General features: G+C 36.7%; 1 protein-coding gene across 3 annotated transcripts in view; it reads right to left on the bottom strand.

Moving 5' to 3' along the window:
• Positions 1–26,343, bottom strand: part of AMPH (amphiphysin) — a 240,644-nt gene that overhangs the window by 128,147 nt on the left and 86,154 nt on the right. For all 3 annotated transcript variants that reach the window (XM_087821084.1, XM_016199145.2, XM_016199144.2), the window contains exon 2: positions 8,354–8,434. In XM_087821084.1, the coding sequence (XP_087677210.1) occupies positions 8,354–8,434 (81 nt within the window). The remainder of the gene's footprint in view (positions 1–8,353; positions 8,435–26,343) is intronic.

Genomic DNA, 26,343 nt, shown 5'->3' with positions numbered 1-26,343 from the left:
AGGGGGCAGCCAATAGCTGTTTTTCTCTCTCCCTCTCCCTTTCTCTCTCTCTAAAATCAATAAAAAAATTTTTTAAAACCACAATGGCTATAACAAGAAACAAAGAAAAACCCAGCAATTCCACTTCTGGGTATTTGTCCAAAGAAACCCAAAACACTAAATCGAAGGGACATATACATCCACATATTCACTGCAGCATTATTTACAATAGCCAAGATATGGAAGCAACCTACATGCCCTTCAATAGATGAATGGACAAAGAAGTGGTGCATATGTGACTCAACCATAAAAAAAATGAAATCCTGCCATCTGCAACCACATGGATGAACCTAGAGGGTATTATGCTAAGTGATATGTCAGACAGAGAAAAACAAATGCCATGTGATTTCATTTATATTTAGAATCTAAAAAATAAAATAAACAAGCAGAACAGAAAAAGATGCATAGATACAGAGAACATTTTGATGGTTGTCAGATGGGAGAGGGGTTGGGGGGAATGGGTGAAAAAGGTGAAGGGATTCAGAAGTACAAATTGGTAGCTACAGAACAGTTATGGGGACGTAAAGTACAGCATAGGGAATATAGTCAATAATATTGTAATAACTTTGTATGGTACCAAATGGGTACTATATTTATCATAATGATCACTTCATAAGTTATATAAATGTCAAATCACAGGGTTATACACCTGAAACTAACATAATATTATAAATCAACTGTAATTTTTTTTAAAAAAAAGAAAAAATCAGACAAGAAGAAGAATATGTTCTATAAATAATAAACCCATAATTTGTACCAGAGCTACCATGGCATGAGTGAGTCCTCATCTACTACTGAGAATTCTATCATGACTTCCCTCAGTGGCCACAATGTAACAAAGGTAATTAAGGCCAATTCTATCACCATGTGAAATTTACTACTACATCTCACATAGGAAATTCCTGATAAGGTGGGGAGAGCAACGTTTTAATTTTTTATGGGTAAGTGCAAACAAAGCATTCATTTGAAATTAATAACGCTCATCCTATTACAGCCTGAAAAGCAGACTTCCCAATACATTAACAGGCTATACAACTGCTAACTTTCTTTTAGGACTTGATAATGTTTATCATTTAGTATACTTACATGTATAGTAATGAGTCAACTTTGTCCCACAGACATGGATTTTCATTTATAGACTTCCATTATAAAATTGCATTAGGTGCCAACACTCAATAATTGAATTATTTCCACTGCTGCACAGCCAGGGTTGATGGGAAGAATGGGGGAAACCCTCACAAGGCATGGGGCCAGAAGCCAGGGTAAAGAGAAGTCTTAGTAGGCATACTGCTAGGCAAGGGGGAACTCTCAGATGGTGGTGCATTGAGAGGGTGGTGAGTCTGGCCAATAGGCAAGGAGTAGAGGGAAGGGGAAAAGGTACAGGCTGGTACAAATCAGCCCACACTAGAGAGCAGAGAACACTCTTGACTAGTGCAACATAGGAGCTGAGAAGATGGCCCCATGGTCAGAAAACAGGTTACACCAAGGGGATTGCATAAATAAATACGTACATTTGAAACCTATATGACCCTATGAACCAATGTCACCCCAACAAATTTAATTTAAAAAATCCTACCTGGTCCATTCTGCTGACTCTTGAGTGCCAAAGGTATGAACTGGGGTTCAGAGACTTGGCAAGTTCCTTTTCATAGTGAGGCAGATTACCCGTCACATGCTGAGACTATTTATAAAACACTGAAGCCTCTCTCCAGAAAATCTACATTGCCAGTCAACTGCATTTGCTTATAAGGGGCATTTCTTCCCCTGGGTCACTGGATTAGAGCAGATCTTTTCACTGGGCACTGTTCATTTTCTCTGTCCCTAACCCTTTCTCTCCTATTTTTAAAACTCTCACTATGCCTGCTCTAACCTCACCACCCTTTTCCTTAGTCCTGCCTGCTTTCTTCTTAATATTGCTCTCTTTGTCTCTCCTCTTGGAAGGCTATTTTTGCTTCTGGAACTGTGCTGTCCCATATGGCAGCCACTAGCCACATGTGACTACTGAACAGTGAAAATTGTGCTGTAAGTGTAAAAAACACACTAGATTTTGAAGCTTTAGCCCAAAGGGAAAAAAAAGTAAAATATCTAATTACTATTGTTTATATTGCTTGAATACTGAAATACTATTTTGGATATAATAGAGTAAATAAAATATATTTTTTAAATTTAAAAAAGAAAATAATGGAAGCGAGATTTCTCACTGTCAAAGAAGGAGGTATAAACATGGAAAGACAGAAGATTCAAATAAAGCAGAAGATATCATGGTTTCAGACAGATAGATATATATACAGACAGCCGAGAAATAAAAATACAGATGTTTCTGTGTGTAAATCCGTGTATGCGCATTTGTGTGTATTCTGTTCAATTAGAAAGCCTAGAGGCATGATACCTTAAAAGCAAAGAGCTTACCTAGCACTTAGATCTTGGTTTCTAAATGTCATTCTGCACTAAAAGAAACCAGGACTCTTTGGACAAACAGCTGATTCTAAGGCTGGGTAAGAAAAGTACAATGTGAACCTGAAACATCCTTTACCAAAAAGTAAGAAAAGTTCTCAAAGAGTTAGGAGGATATGTGAAAAGAACACAGGAGTCAACTCATCAGAGTTCCCACTGGACAAATTTTGGGTAACTGCGTTTCAAAACAACTAATAATGTATTATAACCCACCGAATAAAATAGGAATACATAAGTCCATACTTATATAATGAATTAATTAGAAGAGAAGGGAGAATTTTACCACTGAGCAGAAGGCTAATTAATAAGTATAGAAGGAATTAAAAAAAAAAAAAACACCTACCATTTAGCAACCATCAAGGTAAGAACTCATTTAGACAAGAAGCTTCAATGGATAAAAACAGTAGGTGAAAGTATAATGAGGAACAGGTTATTTACAGTCTCAAAGTATATCACCATCAAATACTTATTAATTACTTAATACTTAATTTAAAACTAAAAATATTAATTTAAAACTACAAAAATTTTGTACTAGAATAACCTGGCAAACAGCCTCTTGTTAACTAAGTGATATAAGTTGACATCCATAGCAATGGCATAAACCAACATTGTGTGTGCCCTGCTATCAGGCATTGGGAAGAACACAACATCACCTCTGCAGTGATCCAGCCAGAAATGAGCACATGAAGCTAGTCAGCTCATTCAGCTGCTTTAAAAGCTCTTTTCATTTTCAAGGCCTTGTATTTGCTGCACTTACCTAACCCCAGATAAGTACCCTTTATTTTTTCTCAGGACCCTATATCAAATTCTAATACTTTGTATTTATTCCCCTAATTAAACTAAATATCTAGGAAGAGCCTTATGAAACACATTAAGGTACAAACAGCACATATTTTATCTCTTCTGGAAGCATTTGTATTTTCACTGGGCATCAGTTTCCAGGGTCAACAACCATGAGAAGAAGGGAACTCTGCCACTGCATCCAAAATCATGCCTGCTAAAGATAAGATCCTCACAGTAGTTCTGAGTTATGCAGATCACAGATAATTCACAGTCTAATCACCAAATCTGTATCCATATTTTGTGATTAAGACACTATAAATAGAAACCAAACACAGGATCATAAGTTTCAAGGACTAATTTGAGGAGGTACTTGAAAAAAATTGTATGAACAGAAAGCACTGGTCCTCAATGTGTTGTCCCCAGACCAGCATGGTTTGCATCACCTGAAACTTGTCAAAAATGCAAACTCTTGGGCTTTACCCCAGACCTACTGAACTGGAAATTCTGAGGGTGGGGTCCAGCACTTTATGCTGTAGTCAGGTCTTCTGGGTGATTCTGATGCAACTGAAGTTTGAAAAATGCTGCTCTAGTGGGCACAAAACTCAGTGCATGAGGTTCTTACTCAGAATCCCAAAGGAGTAGTGACCTGACAGGAGGCTCTGTGGGCTGACTGAAGTTCTCCATACTGGGCTAGGATGCTGGCATTTAGAATTGGATCATTAACCTAAACAGACTACATGGGTAACATTTAATTAAGTTAGTGGCTATTTCAGAGAAAGGTCACTATTAATATAATGGAAGATGGATACACTAACATATATTCACATTATGGTTATCTGTGGTTAAAAAGAAGTTCTAAGGTACCCACTAAGCCTATCTGCTCAAACAAGTCACAAAATTTTTCAGAATATAATGTGATTTGCCATAAATAAAAATTTCATAAATGTATTAACACAATGTGAAAGTATAGCTTATATTTAGATTCTGCTTTAAAACTTTTATTCTGTAAATTTCATTTTTATTCATGTACATATGTACTAAAACATACTGTGAAACTTCTTACAAAGTTTCACACAAAATTCAACATCTCTTCTATCCCAGAAATACAAACATGTTCTAGGAATGTTCTCAAAATGATCATTTCTGCTGCTAGTCCAGTTTCAAGTTTAACATATTTTTAAGCTTATGTGCCAAACACTGGGTCCTTTGGAGATAAAAAGGTGAAAGCATCCATACAGTATCCGTGTAAGGAAAGACATAACTCCTGCTCTCAACCACTGGATTATCTGAATAATTGGCTCCAAATTCTCACCATGAAGAGGGTTTTCAAGGTCCCAATACTTATTTTCATTTCTGTTTGTATGACAACAAAGCTAGGCATGTAGAGAAGCAGCAGAACTACACTGCTATGGTATTTAAAAGGGGAATGAGCCCGGCCGGGCATGGCTCAGCGGTTGAGCGTCGGGGTTCGATTCCTGGCAGGGGCACATGCCCGGGTTGTGGGCTCGATCAATGACTCTCTCATAATTGATGTTTCTATCTCTCTCTATCCCTCTGCTTTCCTCTCTCTAAATCAATAAAGATATATTTTTTTAAAAAAAGGGTGGGGAATGAGAAGCTCTGTAAATGTAAGTAGTGAGACTCCTGTTTCCTTTATTCAAAGCATTGTTCCTGGATCATACCTCCAGTGGGGTGCTCACATCTGTACTCACTGAAAATGATCAAATAATTGGCTATCTGGCCCAACCAGCCTGAGGTATTTTTTTGTCATTTTAATTAGCACACCTGCTATCACAGGCATGACTTCTTAGTGGGGAGGTTCATTAGCAGGAAGGAGGAAGAAAAGCCAAAGATCTTCCTTCCGCTTTGGGACCTTTTCTCTGCTCATTAACGGATCTGTCATCAGGCAAGAAGGTGAACTGAGAGCAGCCCATGTTCACACCAGTCAATTCTGCTACTTGTTAGCAGCTCTGATAAGAGAGGAAAAATAGAAAGGTAAAAAAACCACAACTCTGGGAAGGAACTACTGAAGTCAGATTTTGTTATTCCTTTCGATTTCATAATCCTTGTTCCCTTGAACACTAAGCATCAATGAAAATCCTGAATTTCTGGTGGAGGAGTTCACTCTTTCCTTCTTGTCCTAAGCAAGCAGTTACTGAAAGTTGAACCACAAAAGCTACAGCAATGGGGAGTCCAAAGGACAACTGAGAGTATGTACAGACCCTTCATCCATGCTCAGTCTAACTCAAACCACCTTTTAGGAAAAGAGGATTGGGATCAAAAAGAAAATTTGGAGTTGGAATAAAATATAAGCTAAGCCTCAAGATAGAGTTCAAACACAGACCCTCTTTTAATTCCAACATGAATGAGCAGGGAATATATCAATAATTATGAAGACCCTTATGATTTTCTTAAGGGGAATTTAAAACCAAGATCATCAGGTCCCAAAATGTTTAAATACTTTCTAGAATATTCTAGAATGGTTTAATTTTGATTAAGTAGTAATTTAGTATGATCAGGTGACTATAATATAATGCACAAATTCAAATATGGTTCATTTTATACGGTAAATTATATCTTTTTAGATTTGAAAATATATATACTCATGGAAAAAATATGGAATCTAGGCTTCCTAGGTAAGATCATTCTTTAGCCTTTAGATAATGCCTCTGTCTTTAGAGCAACGATTCACCACTACGTTAATACTAAAATCATAAGCCTTGTAGAGGTCCCCACATCTTGGTATGTCCTTCTTCTTAATGTTTCTACAAAGGCACCACCTTTTTCAGCATATGCAATACATGTGAATTGGTCACCAATACATATTGGGGGTTAAAGGGATGTTTTTCCCTTTACAGAGTATTAATAAATTCAGTTCAGCTATTCTTCCCAAGTTAATGACTCTCTCTCTCCTTATTTTCCTCCCATCCATTCTTGTTTTCCTTCTTTCCCTCCAATATATAGACAGGGTTAAAGTAGCATCCCTCCTGATTACATTAAGATGACAATAAATTTACTGTTTTTGATTTAAACCAAAAACACCAAAATGAGTATGTGCAAATTCAAGATGTTTTTGATGCAATAAGATTTTCAAAAGGAACCGAACGTGGTCAGGAGCCTCTGTGAGACATACTATTTCTACAGTTGCATTCTATTTGTTTCACTCTTATAAAGTAGATTTGCTTGTGCAAATTTCCCCCAATTTTGAAGTTTTACCATGATACTGAAATCTGCTAATATTCTTGAAAGAACTACGTATTGGGTTTCAATAATGATAATATATCATTTGAAAATGTATGTCATACACATTTTCATTTTATACAAATGCATAAAATATGTATTTCATAAAATTATATATTGTTTGAAAATTATATAGTGACAAAAATAGATGGCAGAGAAGCATTGTAAAGTTATCTCATGCTGCAGCTCCTAGTGGCACAGATCATTTAACTGATGAAGTTAACTTATTCAACTGCACTTGTCTCTAGCACTTTAGACAAAAAACAATACCCACCTGGTTCAGTCAACAAAGTCCAAATAAGAGCAATAAAAATTCACTGCAACTGCAAAATGCAGTGTTTCCTTGTCATGAATGCATTCCTGAACTTGATGCTTCCCAAGGTTAGTCTTCTGGGGTGCTAACATCATAATGCAATAAAAGTGATAGATAAAATCCAACAACAAAGAACTAATTAGCTCCATAGCAATATACCAGGTGGGAAGACTAGGTTTCAAATGATACAGTGTAAATCCTCAAGTATGGAAAACTGTAAACATGAGTCACTTCTTCTATCCAAATCCAATCCCTTAAAGCAGACATTTAGGATTGCCCTGTAAACCAGGGAATACTAAATGACAAGTTTTTCTGTAGGAGGTTGTCTTGATCTAAGATATTGACATGTATGTGTTATCCTAATGCATGCGAGAATGTATGAGAACTCACCAAGTGAGAGCACAGGAAGACACAGAAAATTTGTTCTACCGGAGAAGACTGGGAGAAACCTAATTTTATAGACCTAGATCCAACATTTCTCTAGGAATTCCATTTTCTATCTTCAAAAATCCAATGCTTTCTATAATATTCAGTTATTTTGACATGATTTATTTTCTTCTCTATTACTGTTTTCTTCTCCAAATCCCCTCTCTCTTTTCTCATATACTCATCCCTGAGGCCCCCAATTTCCTCGGTTGACACTGATAACTACAATGACAGCAGGAAAATAAATCCATGTCCTTATGTTGTCCCCATGTCCAAACCCCATTTTCCAGAGGGTCTGGAAACCCTCTCTGGCCCAGCCTTCTTCTCACCTTTATAATGACCTCCAGATTTGAAGCTTCTAACCTCAGAGGCTCCACTTGTATCTTCCCTCTCCCTGATCTTCTTGCATGATCTCTAAAGAGTGATATACTAACCAATTATCCAAGCCTTAGAGATATAAACAAATAATTTTTAAAACTGTGTCTTTATTCCTGTGTCTGTTAAATACATAGCAGCCCACTAAAGGAAAAGTACCACAAATCATGCTCCTCAACCTTTTTTCATTATGGCCTCCTCTGAGGAGCTTTTTTAGACATATTTTTTTCTAACATCACCCCCCATGAAATTTTAATACCACAGATACACTATATATCTGTTTATATAATATATACACATAAAAGAGTATGATTTTTTCACCCTCGTAGGGGAGATATAGTCCCCACTGAGAATAATGCATGGTCTTGAAGCAGGCAGCAATTGAAGAAATTTTGCCAGAAGTATCTAAATACTGCTAATACTCAGTGGAATATAAACCACTAAACGCATCACCTTTCCTATAAATCTGTAACTGTGTTGAAAGGCTCCAGACAAGCAAAGTCTTAATGTCCTGAGATTCTAAAACACAAATCTTCCTGCAGTGTCTACTGCCTCTTTCTTCACCCTCCCCAGGAAAGTCTACAGAACTAGCAAGCTTTACTCTCAGGATAAGACCAAACCCAATTAAGTTCTTTCCTCAACCTTAAAACATTTTAGTTATATGCTAAAGCACAAACACTGTCAACCCATTTCCCTCTCCAGAAACTAGATAAATGCACTTACCTCTTGACGTTTGAAGTTCTGGACATATTCTTCAAACTGTTCATCTTTTGTCTCATCAGCTTTTCCAAGCTTCTGAAGAACCTAGTTTGCAAAGAAAACAAAATGTTTGATTTAATAATGGTCTCAAATAATAGAGCAAGGTTGTTGTTTTGCTTCTCTGAGAATTCACTCTTAGCCCAGCTAGTTTTTCTGTTCTGGAAGCATCTTGGTTTGGTGGTTTTGGAGATGAACACACTTATATTTTAATTACAGTTCCACCACTCGCAGGCTGTGTGACCTTGACCCAGTGTCATGCTAGGTTGCATTTATTTATTTACTAATCTGTTTCCCCCAGTAGGCCACACATGACTTAAAAGACAAAAGCTATTCCTTGTTGTTGTTTTTCCAAAGCATCTGGCACAATGTTGATGCATAATAGGTACTCAATTTTTTGTTAAACAATGAACCAAAGTTATCTGACTAAAGTATTAACCTACTTCATAGGGATGGTATTAAAATTACTGGACTCAGGCACATGGTAAGTTTACCTTCACCATCTTCCGATATTCCTTTCAACTAAATACTCAAACGGGCACTGGGCTACACAAGGTCCCATGCTAAGAACTGATCACCCAGAAATACAAAGACAAATAACACAAGGCGCCAGTACTTAATCATAGAATTTTTGCTGCTAACCCCCATCCAACCTGGCCCATTGATGATAAAAGCAGGCCTTGGTACACGGCTTGGTCCTTCAGGCACACACTCAGGCCCAGCACAGGAAGCCACAAACTGTGGATCACTTGTAGCTCCAAACAGGTTGCCAAAGGCCAGGCACAGGCAGCATCTTATACTGGCCTGCACCAGAGTCCCTCCCAAGAGACCCAGAACCAACACACTCAGTGGCCAACATCAGACAACATCAGAGCAGGGCCCAATAAGTTTCACAAGTAGCACATCCAAACGGAGATCTCGGCAGGCACCAAACCTTACTGAGGCGAATTCTGATTGCAAGCTGTGGTTGGGGTTGATCCTCACAGTCAGTCAGCCTGAGGGTTGATTTCACATACAAGTGAGCCAATAGTAATCAAGACTTTATTACATACAACAGGAGGGTCACATTCCTAACACAAGAAACATTCCTGAAGCACCCAGCTCAGATGATCAAGGAGACTGCACCACTGGACCCCACAAGAAAGTTACTACATAAAGCCCACAAAGACTGGGAGTAATAGAAGAATTTTCTACTACATAGGAAAAAACAAAGAGGCAGTGAAAATTAGGAGGCAAAGAAATAGTCCCCAAATAAAAGAACAGGAGAAATTTTCAGAGAAACAGTTAAATGAAATGGAGGCAAGCAAATTTATCAGATATGAGTTAAAAATAATGGCTACAAAGATGCTCAAGAGCATGAAAAAGGACATAGAAGACATAAAAAAGGACCAGTTGGAAATGAAAAATACAATATCTAAAATAACAAATACAATGGAAGAAATAAAGAGTAGGTTGGATGCAGCAGAGATTTGAATCAGCAATTTGGAGAAAAAGGTAGAAAAAAACACCAAATCAAAGTAGCAAAAAGAAAAAGGATTTTTAAAAAATGAGGATAGCCCTGGCCAGGTGCTCAGTGGGTTGGAGCATTGTCCATATACCAAGATAAGGTGATTTTGTATACCACTAACGGCACATACCCAGTTGTGGGTTCAATCCCCAGTCTGCGCATAAATGGGAAGCAATGAATCGATGTTTCTCTCTCTCTCTCACCTATCCTCTCTTTAAAATCAATGGAACCGTTTTCAGGTGAGGAATTTTTAAAAATGAGGATAGGTTAAGAGATCTTTGGAAAATATCAGATCATAGGGGTACCCAAAGGGGAAGAGAGAGAGCAAGGGATTGAAAACCTATTTGAAGAAATAATGACAGAACACTCCCCTAACCTGGTGAAGGAAAAAGACACACATGTCCAGGAAGCACAGAGAATCCCAAACAAGATGAACTCACGGAGCTCTACAACAAAGACACATCATGATTAAAATGCCAAAGGTTAAAAACAAAGAGAGCATCTTAAAAGCCGCAAGAGAAAGACATTTAGTTACCTACAAGGGAGCTCCCATAAAGTTTCCAGATGATTTCTCAACAGAAACATTTCACGCCAAAAGGGAATGGCGTAAAATATTCAAAGTGACAAAAAGCAAGGACATACAATGAAGACTACTTCAACCAGCAAGGCTATCATTTAAAAGTGAAGGTGAAATAAAGAGCTTCCCAGACAACAAAAAGATAAAGGAGAAGATAAAGGGTAGCCGAATAGATAAGAAAACATGACCCACACATATGCTGTCTACAAGAGACAAAAGACTCACACAGGATGAAAGTGAAGGGATAGAAAAAAATTTCATGCAAATGGAAACTAAAATAAAAAGCAGAGTTAGCAATCCTCATATCTGACAAAATAGATTTCAAAATGAAGGCCATAACAAGAGACAATGAAAGTCACTAAATAATACTAAAGGGATCAATCCAACAAAAGGATATAATCCTAGTAAACATGTATGCACCCAAGATAGCAACATCTAAATATATAAAATAAACTTCTGAAATTCCAAGATGACAGCAGATTAAGTGGAAGCTATATTGACATTATCCCAAGACCAATCTGGAATTACAACTAAAATATAGGGGGGTAAAACTGAATAGCCAACTGAAGACCGGCTGAAGGAACCCTTATAACCAAGGATGTAAAGTGGAGAACACATAAAGACTGGTAGGAAGTGTGGAGGCATGAGAGGGTGGGCCAGGTTTCCAAGGGAAGCAGCTGACATTTGGAGGAATATCGAAGGTGCAGATGATTCCACCTGAGTAGTCTGGGGTCTAAACCACAAACAGGGCTCCCTAGCACAGAGAACCAAACTGGGAAAAGTGCCTACATAACATCTGACTGTGAAAAGTAGAGGGGTTTCTATCTGTCAGGAAGAGATGGCTGAAAATGCAGGCACCCCCTTAAAGGGCCAAAGCAGAAAATTTCACATGCAGACACTCACTTTGTGCTCCAGCAGAGGGAGGGCAGAGTGGACTACAGCTGTGAGGAGAATGTAGGGCTGCTGACTCTGGGGATAGAGCTCAGAGGGCAGCAGTCTGGGTACTTCTGCTGAGTCATTACCCCATATGGCACAGGACATCTTTCTCAGGCAGACCTTTACCATCCAGGCAGCTTTTGCCTAGAGGGTGGGGGAGCAATTGCCCACACATTGGAAAACCTCTCACCCAACCTTGTGGAACTTATACCTTGGTGTAGTATACAGCCTGAGACTCATTATGAGACTGAGAATAACAATCAGTCTGCAGGCAGAAGTGGATCTCTGGGTGCTCTGATCTTTGCCTGATCTGCATCTGGACCCAGGCCAAGTAAAAAGAGATCTTGGAGCACATCTTGTTCTTCTCCAAACACACCCAGTCCCAGATGAGGAAGCCACAAACTGTGGATCACTGATAGCAATAAAGAGGGTACTAAGGGCCAGTCACAGACAGCATCTGACATTGGCCTGCACCAGAGACCCTCCAAAAACACTGGGAATCTTAGCAGATCTACCTAATACATAGACAACAGGCAGCCAAAATGGATAGACAAAAAAACAAGCCTGAAATGAAAGAATGAGAGAATTCTCCAGAAGAAAGGCTAACTTAAATGGAGATAAGCAATTTATCAGATACTGAGTTCAGAGTCATGACTATAAGGATGCTCAACAGCATGAGAAAAGATATAGAAACTATGAAACATGACCATTTGGAAATGAAGAATGATATGGCAGAAATAAAGAATACATTGGAAGGAATAAACAGCAGAGTAGAGGAAGAAGAGGATCACACAAGTGAATTAGAAGACACAGTAGAAAAAATCACTGAATCAGAGAACCAAAATGAAAAAAAACTTCAAAACCAGGAGGACAGTTTAAGGGAGCTGTGGGGCAACATGAAAATTAACAATATCTCATCATAGGAGTACCAAAAGAAGAAAGAGAGCAAGGGATAGAAAACCTGTTTGAAAAAATAATAGCAGAAAACTTCCCTTACCTGGTCAAGGAAAAAGTCAAACAAGTTCAGGAGGCATGCAGAGTCCCAAGCAAGAAGAACCCAAAAAGGCACATACCCAAGCACATCATAATTAAAATGTCAAAAGTTAAAGTCAAAGAGATATTAAAGGAAGCAACAGAAAAGCAAATTGATACCTACAAAGGAACTCCCATAAAGCTGTCAGCTGATTTCTCACCAGACACTCTACAGGCCAGAAGGGAATGGCATAATGTATTCCAGGTAATGAAAAGCAAGGATCCGAAACCAAGAAAACTCTATCCAGCAAGGCCATCAATCAAAATACATGGTGAAATAAGAGCTTCCCAGACCAAAAAAAGAGGTTAGAGGAGTTTATCACCACCAAATCAGCACTGCAAGAAATGATAAAGGGACTACTGTAATAAGAAGAAACACAGAGAGAGAAACATAGGCATAAAGAATTAAAATGGCAATAAATAAGTACTTATCAATAATAACCTTAAATGTAAATGGATTAAATACTCCAATCAATAGACAAAGGGCAGCTTAATGGGTTTTAAAAAATGAGCCGTATATATGCTGCCTAAAAGAAACCCACCTCACAACAAAAGACTCATAAAGGAGGAGGGTGAAGGGATGTAAAAAAAATTTCCACGCAAATGAAAATAAAAGTTGTGGTAGCAATACTCATTTCTGACAAAACAGACTTCACAATGAAGGCCATAACAAGAGATAATGCAGATCATTACATAGTAATAAAGGGATCAATCCAACAAGAGGAAATAACTCTGGTAAACATATATGCACCCAATACAGGACCATCTAAATATATATTTTTTAAAAACTCCTGGAGGACTTTAAGGGAGAGATCAATAGCAATACAGTTATAGTAGGAGACTTTAACATCCCACTGACTTCAATGCATATATCTTCCAGACAAAAAGTCAACAAGGAAACACTCTAAATGACACACATAATCAGATGGATTTAACTGACATTTACAGAATATTTCACCCCAAAACTGCAGAACATACATTCTTCAGAAATGCACAAAGGACATTCTCAAAGATTGACCACATGTTAGGACACAAGACAAGTATCTACAACTTCAAGAAGATTGAAATAATATCAAGCATCTTCTCAGATCACAATGGCAAGAAACTAGAAATCAACTACAGAAAAAATACTCAAAAACATTCAAACCCATGGAGGCTAAATAGCATGTTATTAAATACTGAATGGGTTACCAACGAGGTCAAGGAAGAAATCAAACACTTCCTAGAAGAAAAAAAAGGAACAGACAACAACCCAAAATCTATGGGACACAGCGACAGCAGTCCTGAGAGGAAAATTCATAGCATTACAGGCCAATCTCAAGAAACAAGAAAAAGATCTAATGAACCATCTAACACAACAACTAAAAGAACTAGAAAGAGAACAGCAAGAAAAGCCCCGAGGAAGTAGAAGGAAGGAAATAATAAAGATCAGAGCAGCAGAAATTAATAACATAGAGACTAAAAAAAAATACAAAAAATCAATGAAACCAAGAGCTGGTTCTTTGAAAATATAAATAAGATTGATGTACCTTTAGCTAGACTCATTAAGAAACAAAGAAAGAGGGCCCAAATAAATAAAATCAGATGAAACAGGCAATATAACAACTGACCCAAAAGAAATACAAAGGATTGTAAGAAAATACTATGAGCAAATATGTGCAAACAAATTGGACAACATGAGTGAAATGGCAAATTCCTAGAAGCATACAACCTTCCAAAGCTGAATCAAGAGGAGGCAGAAAACCTGAATAGGCCGATAACAACTAATGAAATTGAAGCAGTAATCAAAAACTCCCAACAAACAAAAGTCCTGGACCAGATGGATTTACAGGCGAGTTTTACCAAACATTCAAAGAACAATTAACACCTATTCTATTCAAACTTTTTCAGAAAATTCAAGAGGAGAGAAAACTCCCAAACTCTTTTTATAAGGCCAGCATCATCCTAATCCCAAAACTAGATAGAGACACTACAAAGAAAGAAAATTACAGGCCAATATCCCTGATGAACATAGATGCTAAAATCCTCACTAAAATACTAGCAAACTGGATCCAGCAATACATTAAAAAGATCATACACCACGACCAAGTGGGATATATTCCCGGATGCAAGGCTGGTACAACATCCGCAAGTCAATAAATGTGATACATCATATAAACAAAATGAAGAACAAAAATCATATCATCATATCAATAGATGCAGAAAAAGCATTTGACAAAATCCAGCACCCATTTCTGATAAAAACTCTCAGCAAAGTGGGACTAGAGGGATCACATCTCAACATAATGAAGGCCATATATGACAAACCTACAACCAACATCATACTCAATGGACAAAAACTGAAACCATTTCCATTAAAAACCGGAACAAGACAGGGATGTCCACTTTCATCACTCTTATTCAACATAGCACTGGAAGTCCTAGCCACAGCCATCAGACAGGAAGAAAACATCTCAGGAATCCAAATTGGAAAGGAAGAAGTAAAACCGTCATTATTTTCAGATGGCATGATATTATACATAGAAAACCCTAAAGACTCCATCAAAGTATTACTAGATTTGATAAACGAATTTGGCAAGGTAGCTGGATACAAAATCAACATCTGGAAATCAATGGCATTCTTATACACCAACAGTGAACTTTCAGAGAGAGAAGCTAACAAAACAATACCATTTACCATTGTAACTAAAAAAATAAAGACACTTAGGAATAAACTTAATCAAGGATGTAAAGGACCTGTACTTGGAAAACTATGGGACACAGAAAAAAGAAATAGAGGAAGATATAAACAAGTGGAAGAATTTACCATACTCATGGAGTGGAAGAATTAATATCATTAAAATGTCCATACTACCTAAAACAATTTATAAATTCAAAGTAATTCCTATTAAAATACCAACAGCATATTTCACAGACCTAGAACAAACATTCTGAAAATTTATATGGAACCACAAAAGACCCCAAATAGCTGCAGCCATCTTGAGAAAAAAGAAAGGGCAGACTGGGAGGGATCACATTACCAGACTTCAAACTGTACTACAAAGCCACTGTACTCAAAACAGCATGGTATGGGTACAACAGGCATATAGCTCAATGGAACAAAACAGAGACCAAAGAAATAGACCCACGCCATTATGGTCAGTTAATATTTGACAAAGGAGGCAAGAGCATACAATGGAGTAAAGACAGTCTCTTCAATAAGTGGTGCTGGGAAAATTGGACAGATACATACAAAAAAATGAACTTAGAACACCAACTTTCACCATACACAAAAATAAACTCAAAATAGATAAAAGACTTAAATGTAAGTCACGAAACCATAAAAATGCTGGAAGAAGACATAGGCAGTAAAGTCACAGACATCCCATGTAGTGGAATTTTCAATGATACATCTCCTAGGTCAAGCGAAACAACAACAAAAATAAACATATGGGACTACATCAAACTAAAAAGCTTCTGCACAGCAAAAGAAATCAGCCTCAAAATACAAAGGAACCCCATGGACTGGGAAAACATATTTGCCAAGCATGTATCTGATAACGGGCTAATTTCCAAAGTGTAAAAATAACTTGCACTGCTCAGCAAGAGGAAGACAAACCACCTAATTAAGAAATGGGCAAAGGACCTGAATAGACACTTCTCCAAGGAGGACATAGAGATGGCCAAGAGACACATGAGAAAATGCTCAATGTCACTAATCATCAGAGAGGTGCAAATTAAAACCACAATGAGGTATCACTTCACACCTGTAAGAATGGCTACCATCAACAAATCAACAAATGACTCCTGCTGGCTAGCATATGGAGAAAGGGGAACCCTGGTACACTGCTGGTGGGAATGCAGACTGGTGCAACCACTATGGAAAACAGTATGGAGGTTCCTCAAAAAATTAAAAATGGATCTGCCTTTTGACCCAGTGATCCCACCTCTAAGAATATATCCTAAGAGTCCTGAAATACTAATCAGAAAGAATATATGCACCCCTATGTTCATAGCAGCACAGTGTACAATAGCTAAGATCTGGAAACAGCCCAAGCGCTCATCAGTAGATAAGTAGATAAAAAAGCTGTGGGACATTTACACCATGGAATACTACACAGCTATAAAGAAGAAGGATCTTGGACCCTTTGGAACAGTATGGATGGACCTGGAGAATATTATGCTAAGTGAAATAAGCCAGGCAGAGAAAGACAAATATCACATGATCTCCCTTATACGTGGAATCTAAAGAACTTAATTAAACTGATGAACAGAATAGATTCAATGACATGGAAACATAGATCAGACTGACGTATGTTAAAGGGATGGAGGAGGGCGGGTGGGTGGAGGGGTAGAAAGTAAGCAAAGAATTTATATGCATATATGCACAGCCCAAGGACATGGACAATGGTGGGGAGAGGGACTGGGGAGGGGGAGGGGACAGGGTGGAATGGGTCATTGGGGAGATAAAGGGACATCTGTAATATTTTAAATGAAAATAAAATTTAAAAAAAAAACACAAAGAGAGTGGAACCAAATAAATAAAACCAGAAATGGAAGAGGTGATATAACAACTAACCCAACAAAAATTCAAAGGATTGTAAGAAAGTACTATGAACAGTTATATGACAACTTGCTGGACAACCTCAACGAAATGGACAAATTCCTCGAAAAATACAATCTTCCAAGGCTGGATCAGGAAGGCTCACAAAACCTGAACAGGCGAATAACAACTGATGAAATTGAAGCAGTAATAAAAAAACTGACAGCATACAAAAGCCCTGGTCTGGACGGCTTCCCAGGGGATTTTTATCAAACATTCAAAGAAGAACTAACACCTATCCTCTTCAAACCATTCCAAAAAATCCTATAGGAAGGAACACTTCCAAGCTCTTTTTATGAGGCCAGCATCATCCTAATTCCAAACCAGATAAAGACACTACAAAAAAAATTATGCGACTTGCCCGGCCAGGCGTGGCTCAGCGGTTGAGCGTCGACCTGGGATCCAGGCGATCGGGGTTCGATTCCCGGTCAGGGCACATGCCCAGGTTGCGGGCTTGATCAATGCCTCTCTCATCATTGATGTTTCCGTCTCTCTCTCCCCCTCCTTTCCTCTCTCTGAAATCAATAGATATATTAAAAAAAAAAAAAAAATTATGGGACAATATCCCTGGATGAACATAAATGCCAAAATCCTTAACAAAATATTAGCAAATCATAGTCAACAAAATATTACAATGGTTATTCACCATAATAAAGCAAAATTTATCCCAGGGATACAAGTCTGGTACAATATTTACAAATCAAATATAACACATCACACAAACAACATGAAAGATAAATATTATATAATCATATCAATAGATGCAGAAAAAGCATTTGACAAAATCCAGCACCCATTTTTTTATAAAAATGCTCAGCAAAATGGGAATAGAGGGATTATACTTCAACATAATAAAGGTCATATACGACAAGCCTACAGCCAATATCACACTCAGTGGGCAAAAACTAAAATCATTCCCCTTAAAAACAGGAACAAGATAGGGATGTCTACTTTTACTGCTCCTATTCAACATAGTACTGGAAGATCACAGAAATCACAGGAGACAAAAAAATAAAAGGCAGCCAAATTGGAAAGGAGGAAGTGAAACTGTCATTATTCACAGATGACATGATATTTTACATAAAAAACCCTGAAGACTCCACCAAAAGCTACTAGATTTAATCAATGAATTTGGCAAAGTAGCAGGATACAAAATTAACATTCAGATATCAGTGGTGTTTTTATACACCAATAATGAACTCTCAGAAAGAAATACTAAAAAAATTATCCCACCTACCATTGCAACAAAAACAAGATACTTTGGAATAAATTTAACCAAGGAGTTAAAATACTTATACTTGAAAACTACAGTACATTGAAAAAAGAAATAGAGGAAGATACAAACACTTGGAAGAATATATACCGTGTTCATGGATTGGAAGAATTAATATCATTAAAATGTCCATACTACCAAAAGCAATCTATAGATGTATGGCAATCCTCATTAAAGTACCATATTTCATAACATATTTCACAGATTGAGAACAAATACTTAAAAAATATAGAGAGAACCAAAGGGGACCCTGAATAGCTGCAACAGTCTTGAGGAAGAAGGACAAAGTAGGAGGGATCACAATACTGGATATCAAATTATACTACAAAAACACTGTCATCAAAACAGCCTGGTACTGGCACAAGATATTAGATCAATGGAACAGAATAGAGAACCCAGAAATAAACCCAAGCCATTATGCTCAATTAATATTTGGCAAAAGAGGCAAGAGCGTACAATGTAGTAAAGACAATCTCTTCAATAAATGGTGTTGGGAACACTGGACAGGTATATGCAGAAAATGAAAGCAGACAACCAACTTACACCATACACAACATTAAACTCAACATAGATAAAACACTTAAATGTAAGTCATGAAGCCATAAAAATCCTTGAAGGAAACATAAGCAGCAAAATCTCAGACATCTCTTGAAAATATGTTTGCCAATACATCTCTTAGGACAAGGGAAACAAGGGAGAAAATAAACAAATGGGACTACATCAAAAGAAACCATCAACAAAATGTAAAGGGAGCCCACTGTATGGGAGAGCATATTTGCCAATGACACACCTGATAAGGGTTTAATGTCCTAAATAATTCATACAACTTAACAAAAGGAAGACAAACAATCCAATTAAAAATGAGCAAAGGTCCTAAACAGACATTTCTCCAAAGATGGCCAGAGACATATGAAAAAATGCTCAAAGTCACTAATCATCATAGAGATGCAAATTATAATGACAATGAAGTATTACTTCACACCTGCCAGAATGCCTACCATCAACAAATCAACACACGACAAGTGCTGGCAAGGGTGTGGAGAAAAGGGAATGTAGACTGGTGCAGCCACTATGGAAAACAGCATGGAGTTTCCTCAATAAATTAAAAATTGATCTGCCATTTGACCCAGTGATCTCACTTCTAGGAATATATCCTAAAAATCCAGAAACACACATCAGAAAGAATATACTCACCCCTATGTTCATAGCAGCACTATTTATAATAGCTAAGATCTGGAAACAGCTCAAGTGCCTGCCCATCAGTAGGTGAGTGGATAAAAAAGATGTCATATATTTACACAATGGGATACTATGCAGCTATAAAAAGAGAAGAATCCCTTACCCTTTTTGACAGTATTCACGGACCTGAAGAACATAATGTTAAGTGAAATAAGGCAGTCAGAGAAATACAAGTATCACATGATCTCACTTATATGTAAAATCTAATAAACAAATAAACTGATAAATAAAATAGATCCAGAAACATGGAAGCATGGAACAGTCTGATGAATTTCAGAGGGAAGGTGGGAGGGGAACGGGCAGGAAGAGATTAACCAAAGAACTTATATGCATAACACTCATGGACACAGACAATAGTGCAGTGAAGGCCTGGGAGTTGTGGGGGGTTGGGGTAGGGTGGAGGGTGTTCAATGGGGGTAAAAAGGGGGACATCCATAATACTTTCAACAATGAAGATACATTTTTTTAAAAAATTGACAAAGAACAACATAAAAAGCCCAAAGTGAGTACAGAAAGAAAATAATAAAGATCAGAGCAAAAATGAAAGAAACAGAGTTTAAAAATATATATAAAATATCAATGAAACCAAGAGCTGATTCTTTAAAAAGATAAACAAGATCAAAAAACATTTCACCAGACTCATAAAAAAAAAAAATAGGACCCAAATAAAGAAAATCAGAAAGAGAAGTAACAACTGACACCAAAGAAATACAAAGCATTGTAAGATAATATGATGAACAACTCTGTACCAACAAATGGACAATCTGTATGAAATGGATGTTTTCCTAGAAACAAAGAATCTTTCAATACTGAATCAAGAAGAATTAGAGAATCTGAGTAGACAGATTACAACTAGTGAAATTGAGGCAATAATCTAAAAACTCCCAATAAACGAAAGTCTTGGACCAGATGACTTCACAGGTAAATTTTATCAAACATTCAAAGAACAACTAACATCTATCCTTCTCAAACTATTCCAAAAAATTCAAGAAAAGGGAACACTCCCAAGCTCATTTTATGAGGCTAGCATTATCCTAATTCCAAAACCAGATAAAGACACTACAAAGAAAGAAAATATCCTTGATGAACATAGATATTAAAATCCTCAACAAAATATTAGCAAACCAGATCCAGCACTATGTTAAAAACTTCATACACCATGATCAAGTGGGATTTATTCCAGAGACACAAGTTTGGTACAATATCCACAAATCAATAAGTGTAATACATCACATAAACAAAATGAAGATAAAAAGCACATGGTCATGTCAATAGATGCAGGAAGAATATTTAATAAAATCCAGCATGCATTTATAGTAAAAACCTTCAGCAAAGTGGGAATAGGCAGAACATAATAAAGGTCATATATGACCAAACTGCAGCCAACATCATATTCAATGGGCAAAAACTACAAGCATTTTCCTTAAGATATGCAACAAGGCAGGAATGTGTACTTTCACCACTCTTATTCATCATAGTACTAGAAGCCCTAGCTACAGCCATCCGACAAGAAGAAGAAATAAAAGGCATCCAAACTGAAAAGAAAGAAGTAATAATGTCATTATATGCAGATGACATGATATTATATAGAGAGAACCCTAAAGATTCCACCACTTTACTGAATTTACTGAATTTAGTAAAGTAGCAGGATACAAAATAAATATCCAGAAATCAGTTGCATTTTTATACACCAATATTGAACAATCAGAAAGGGAAACTAAGAACACAATCCCATTCAAAATTGCTTCAAAAAGTATAAAATGCCTAGGAATATATTTAACCAAGGATGTGAAAGACTTATACTTGGAAAACTATAAGACACTGAAAAATGAAATGAAAGAATATAGAAATAACTGGAGGCATATACCATGTTCATGGATTGGAAGAACTAACATCTTTAAAATGTCCATACTACCCAAAGGAATCTATAAATTCAAACAATTCTTATCAAGATAGAAATGACATTTTTCACAGAACTAGAATACTCTCAAATTTATATGGAATCACAAAAGATCCTGAATAGCCACAGCAATGTTCAGAAAAAAGTTGGAGGTATCATGCTACCTGATATCAAACTATACTACAAGGCCATAGTCCTAAAAACAGCATGGTATTGGCATAAAAACAGACATATATATCAATGGAACCGAACAGAGAGTCCAGAAATAAATCCATGCCTTTATAGTCAATTAATATTTGATAATGGAGGCAAAAACATACAATGAGCTAAAGATAGTTTATTCAATAAGTATTGGGAAAATTGGACAGAACATGCAAAAAAATGAAACTAGACAACCTTCTTACACCATACACAAGAATAAACTCAAAGTGGATTAAAAACTTAAATGTTAGACATGAAACCATAAAAATCCTAGAAGAAAACATAGGCAGTAATATCTAGCATAAATCACATTTTTTTCTGATATATTATCTCCTTGGGCAAAATTTTAAAAATAAACAAATGGTAGTACATCAAACTAAAAAGGTTTTGCACAGCAAAGGAAACCATCAACAAAATGAAAAGACAACCCACTGAATGGGAAGCCAAGTAAAATAGAGGCTGACAGTTGTTGGTGGGGTTTGGGGGCTGGGTTGCGGAAGATTGAGCAGAAAAGAAAACCAGAGAAAATCTCTTGGGCTGGGACAACAGTGGGGTGACTATCTGGGAAAGGAGGGAGAACAGGTGGGGGGGAGAATAAGGGGGAATAAGTGGTGATGGAAGGAGACTTGACTTGGGGTTGTGAATGCACAATATAGTGTACAGATGATGTGTTACGGAATTGTGCACCTGAAACTTGTATAATTTTGTTAACCAATGTCACCTCAATAATTCAATTAAAAAACAAAAATGAATATGTTTCAAGATGCTGAGAAAAAAGAAATTTACAATCTAGTGGAGTAGACAAGGCAGGCTCACAAACAACAAAGACAATGTGTAATAAGCAACATGAGCAACTGCAAAGTGTTGTTAACAATGTCCCTTACAGCTAGGGTCAGGGAATGCTCTGTGGAGGTTTTCTATTCCTGGAAATTCCAGCAGACAGAAACATGTCTGACTACATTCCAGCCAAAGAAGTAGCCTAAGCAAAGATCACTGGAAAAATCATTATGCATTGTGGGACTGAGCAGGAATAGTTCTATTTTCTTAGAGCATAGGACTAGTATTAGGAAAAGCAGTTCTCAGAGATAGAGCAGAAAGTTACTTCAGGAAAGAGGAGAAAGATCCAGAGAGCCACATTTGGGTTCATTATTCAATATTCCCATATCTAATTTCCAGAACACCAACTTATTCAAGAATGTAAAAACTCCATAAACATTGCCTTCTCAAAATACACACACTGCAGGACATTACCAAATATGTTTCTGTGAAAGTAAACATTTAGGCATTAAAACATATACTCACACAAAGCACTTTCTATTGCTAGGTTTTATATCAGATTATGCTCATTTGTTTCCTAAAATCAAAGATATAACCTTATACAAATTAACAAATTTTAATAATGCCTTTCAATGCAAAGACAGATTGAGAAAAGTCACCAAAACTTAGGAAGAGACAAAAGATATTCCTGGATATCTTCTTTTAGTGCAGTGCTACACTTGTACTTCTGACTGGCTTCCTACCAACTAGCTATTTACAGCCCCACAGAGACAGAGGGTAACATAAAGATTTTGTCTGTAAGAGATGCAAATAGTTTCTGTTCAATGGAAAGTTTAACCCCAAAAGTTACAGCTTATGATCCTGCAGGACATTAACCAGTTTTGAAACTAAATCAGCAACCTTATTCTAAAATCCTTTTATTAAGTAGTCGCAAATACCTAGCTCCTCAAATACACCTTGAATCAGTTTTAACATCTTACTGGATGCCTCATCAATTAATGAGTTGAATAAAATCTATGGCACATGTTTATTTCATGTTTTTATGAAAATCTTCTCCTTAACTTTGAAAAATAATACTTTAATAACAGGATCAACTTAGGAGTGCTGTTGTAAGATAGTGTTATGATTATTTTTATTACTATTTTTACTAGAAAGATAGGGCAAAGCAAAATCACACAGGCCACTTACAAGAGAAGTAAAACTCAATGACATAGGGATTCTTGGCCTTTTTACCATATCTCCTGCCATCTACTCCTGTTTTTCCATTCTAAGCATAGTAACTTTAAGAAAGAGGAATTTTGCTTGATTGCTTCTTTTTTCTTCCTTTTCTTAAAAAGCTGGGTCTCCCAAATGACCTCCCACTGGAAACACACCAAACACTAAAGTATCAGGGGAAAGACCCTAATATTTACCACATGAAGTTTTTTTTCTCAATTTTTAAAATCTAGTTATTCATAAATTTTTAGTTCATCTAGATCAGCAATACCTCATCTGATGTTAGCAGTTCATAAAGGCCAGGGAAAGCTCTCTAGCTTTTATGAGCAAGCAACAGTTCAGTTCTATAATTTTATATGTTAGTGAAAAGGAACTTGTCTCAGAGAGTGGGAGAAAAGAAGGAGACAAAACATTTACCGAGGATCTAGTATGTGCCTGAAACTGCAGAAAGTGATTTACAAGTTACCCCTTCAGTTCTCTCAACACTCCTATCTGGTCTTTATTTTGGATCACACAGTTAGTAAGTGGCTTGTTGGATATCCTGAAGAAAATCCTCATTCTGAGGTCTCATATCTATCACCACCACATGTAGCCTTTCACTTCTCATGGAAAGCAAACAGGATTTATACATCAAACTATTATTCTTATATTCTCATTCGAAATTCCTACAGGCTACTCTACCCTAAGAAAGGCATATTTCCTAGGCTGCACATCTACAACAGTGGAGGAGATCTTTTGCTGAACGCTTGCTGAAAGTCATTATCTAAATTTCAAATCATGATTCCTTGCTTTTCATTTCTAGCAGCTATACAGTATAACTAAAAGAGCAACCACAACAAAAACTAATATTAGGTGTAAAAAGAGATAAATGAATTGTAATTGGAAGATACAATAAGCTCAAACTTTCTCTTCTAAGGAAATAAATAATAAAGGATCTGGAATTCCCTGAGTTACAGCACACACATACCTTGAGATCAGCTCCTGAAGGCAGCAGCCACAGAGGAGAGATGAGAAATGCATGGGACAGAGGTAGGAAGGGATCTAGCTTTGCTAAGAACCTTCTCCATGTCATTCACTACTACGTTAGGGATTTTGTGTCTACTATTTCTGCTGATCTCACTGCAACCTCCTTATTCCCATTTTACAGATGAATGAACTGAGACTCAGGGAGGTAAGGCAACCTGCCCAAGAGAGTTCCCTTTGCAAGTAGCAGAACCCAGATTCAAACCCAGTACTTCCACCCCAGTCCTTACAATGCCTTCCTCACAAACACAGTGGCAACAGGCTGATCTGCCCAACAAAATAGATGCCTATAATATGGTCTTAAAATGTAAATGCCAAACCTCTAGAGATCAAAATTTAAATGTAGTTATAGAGAGTAGTATCCAACACAGGTGCTAAATTATTTTTCTTTATTTCCATATAACCAATCCACCTATCAAAAACCATGATGATTCTTCTTACAATAACAAAACTTATGTTTCCCTTCTTTATTCATGCACTTTAAACCTCTTACCTGAGATTAAAGACCTACCTTGCTGAACCATCAGATTCGACCATCATTATCTCTCTTGTCACTTTCCCAATGTTGCCAAACTTTCTTTACTAACATGCCCCTTTGGACCTGTTATTTCTCTCCTTTAAATTCTATTATACTTTATTGAGTCAAATTCTAATTTCTAAAGAAGGACCATAAAGTCCGAATGCCCTCCTGATATTCTTATATATCAAGAGAGGCAGTGTGTAACAAAAAGAGCAGTGGTTGAAGGGTGGTGAGACCTAGTCCTTAGAAACTCATTTAGAGATAGAAAGGCATACGGTAGTTAATAAACAAAGATATGTAGTTTAAAAATAAAATTGTATTCAGATTCACACACATTACCAATTATTCTATATCACTCAATTTCACAAGCCAACATTACATATGAATAATATAAAAGATATATTATTCCTCATTGCAAATTTACTATTTAAAAAAAGCTGGAGGGATCCAGTAACATAAATATTAAAAGGACAAATAATCACTCATTAACTAATGATATCTTCACTTATATAAGGGTCTTTTTGAGGCAGCAGAAAATGCTGCATTCTGAAAGAACTGGGCATTTGTAACTAGGGAAGAATTGATAAGAAAGAACATGAGACTGTGTATATGTGTAAAAAAATAAGACTAATACATATTTTAAAGTTAACAGTGTTTATTTCTGGGTAGTAAGATTCAGAGTGATTTTTTTTTCTTTATAATTTTCTATTTTCCATAATCTCTCAATGGTTATATGTCATTAGTCAGGAAAAATCATAAAGATAAATAAAAAGGAGTTTATAATACTGCTATCCTATATAATAGATTTATGTATTAGATTCTAGTACAAGTTTATTTATTAGTAAATAGTCAAAAGACTAGTGAGTGAATTAATATGAACTGGAAGAAAGATTTCCAGAGGCAGGCCTCAGGGGGTTATACCCAATTCAGTGGCTCATGTGTAAGGTGAGGGTATTAACTGAGGTGTTGTGTGGAACTACCAAGAATATACATGGAAATGCTAAGCTATAACACCTGGCATATGTTTAATTTTCAATAAATATCTACTATTATTACAGATATTTTTATCTAACCCTATTGAATAATTTCATCAACGGCATAAACTTGTATTGACAAAAACTTGGGGAGGATATTGAATATGTAATGTTATGATCATCAGAATTCACAAAAAGATC

This window comes from Miniopterus natalensis, chromosome 10 (genome assembly GCF_054644295.1).
Source record: "Miniopterus natalensis isolate mMinNat1 chromosome 10, mMinNat1.hap1, whole genome shotgun sequence".
NCBI classification, from domain to species: Eukaryota; Metazoa; Chordata; class Mammalia; order Chiroptera; family Miniopteridae; genus Miniopterus; species Miniopterus natalensis.
Note: the sequence above shows the minus strand (reverse complement) of the source record. Positions and strands in the feature narration are given on the sequence as shown.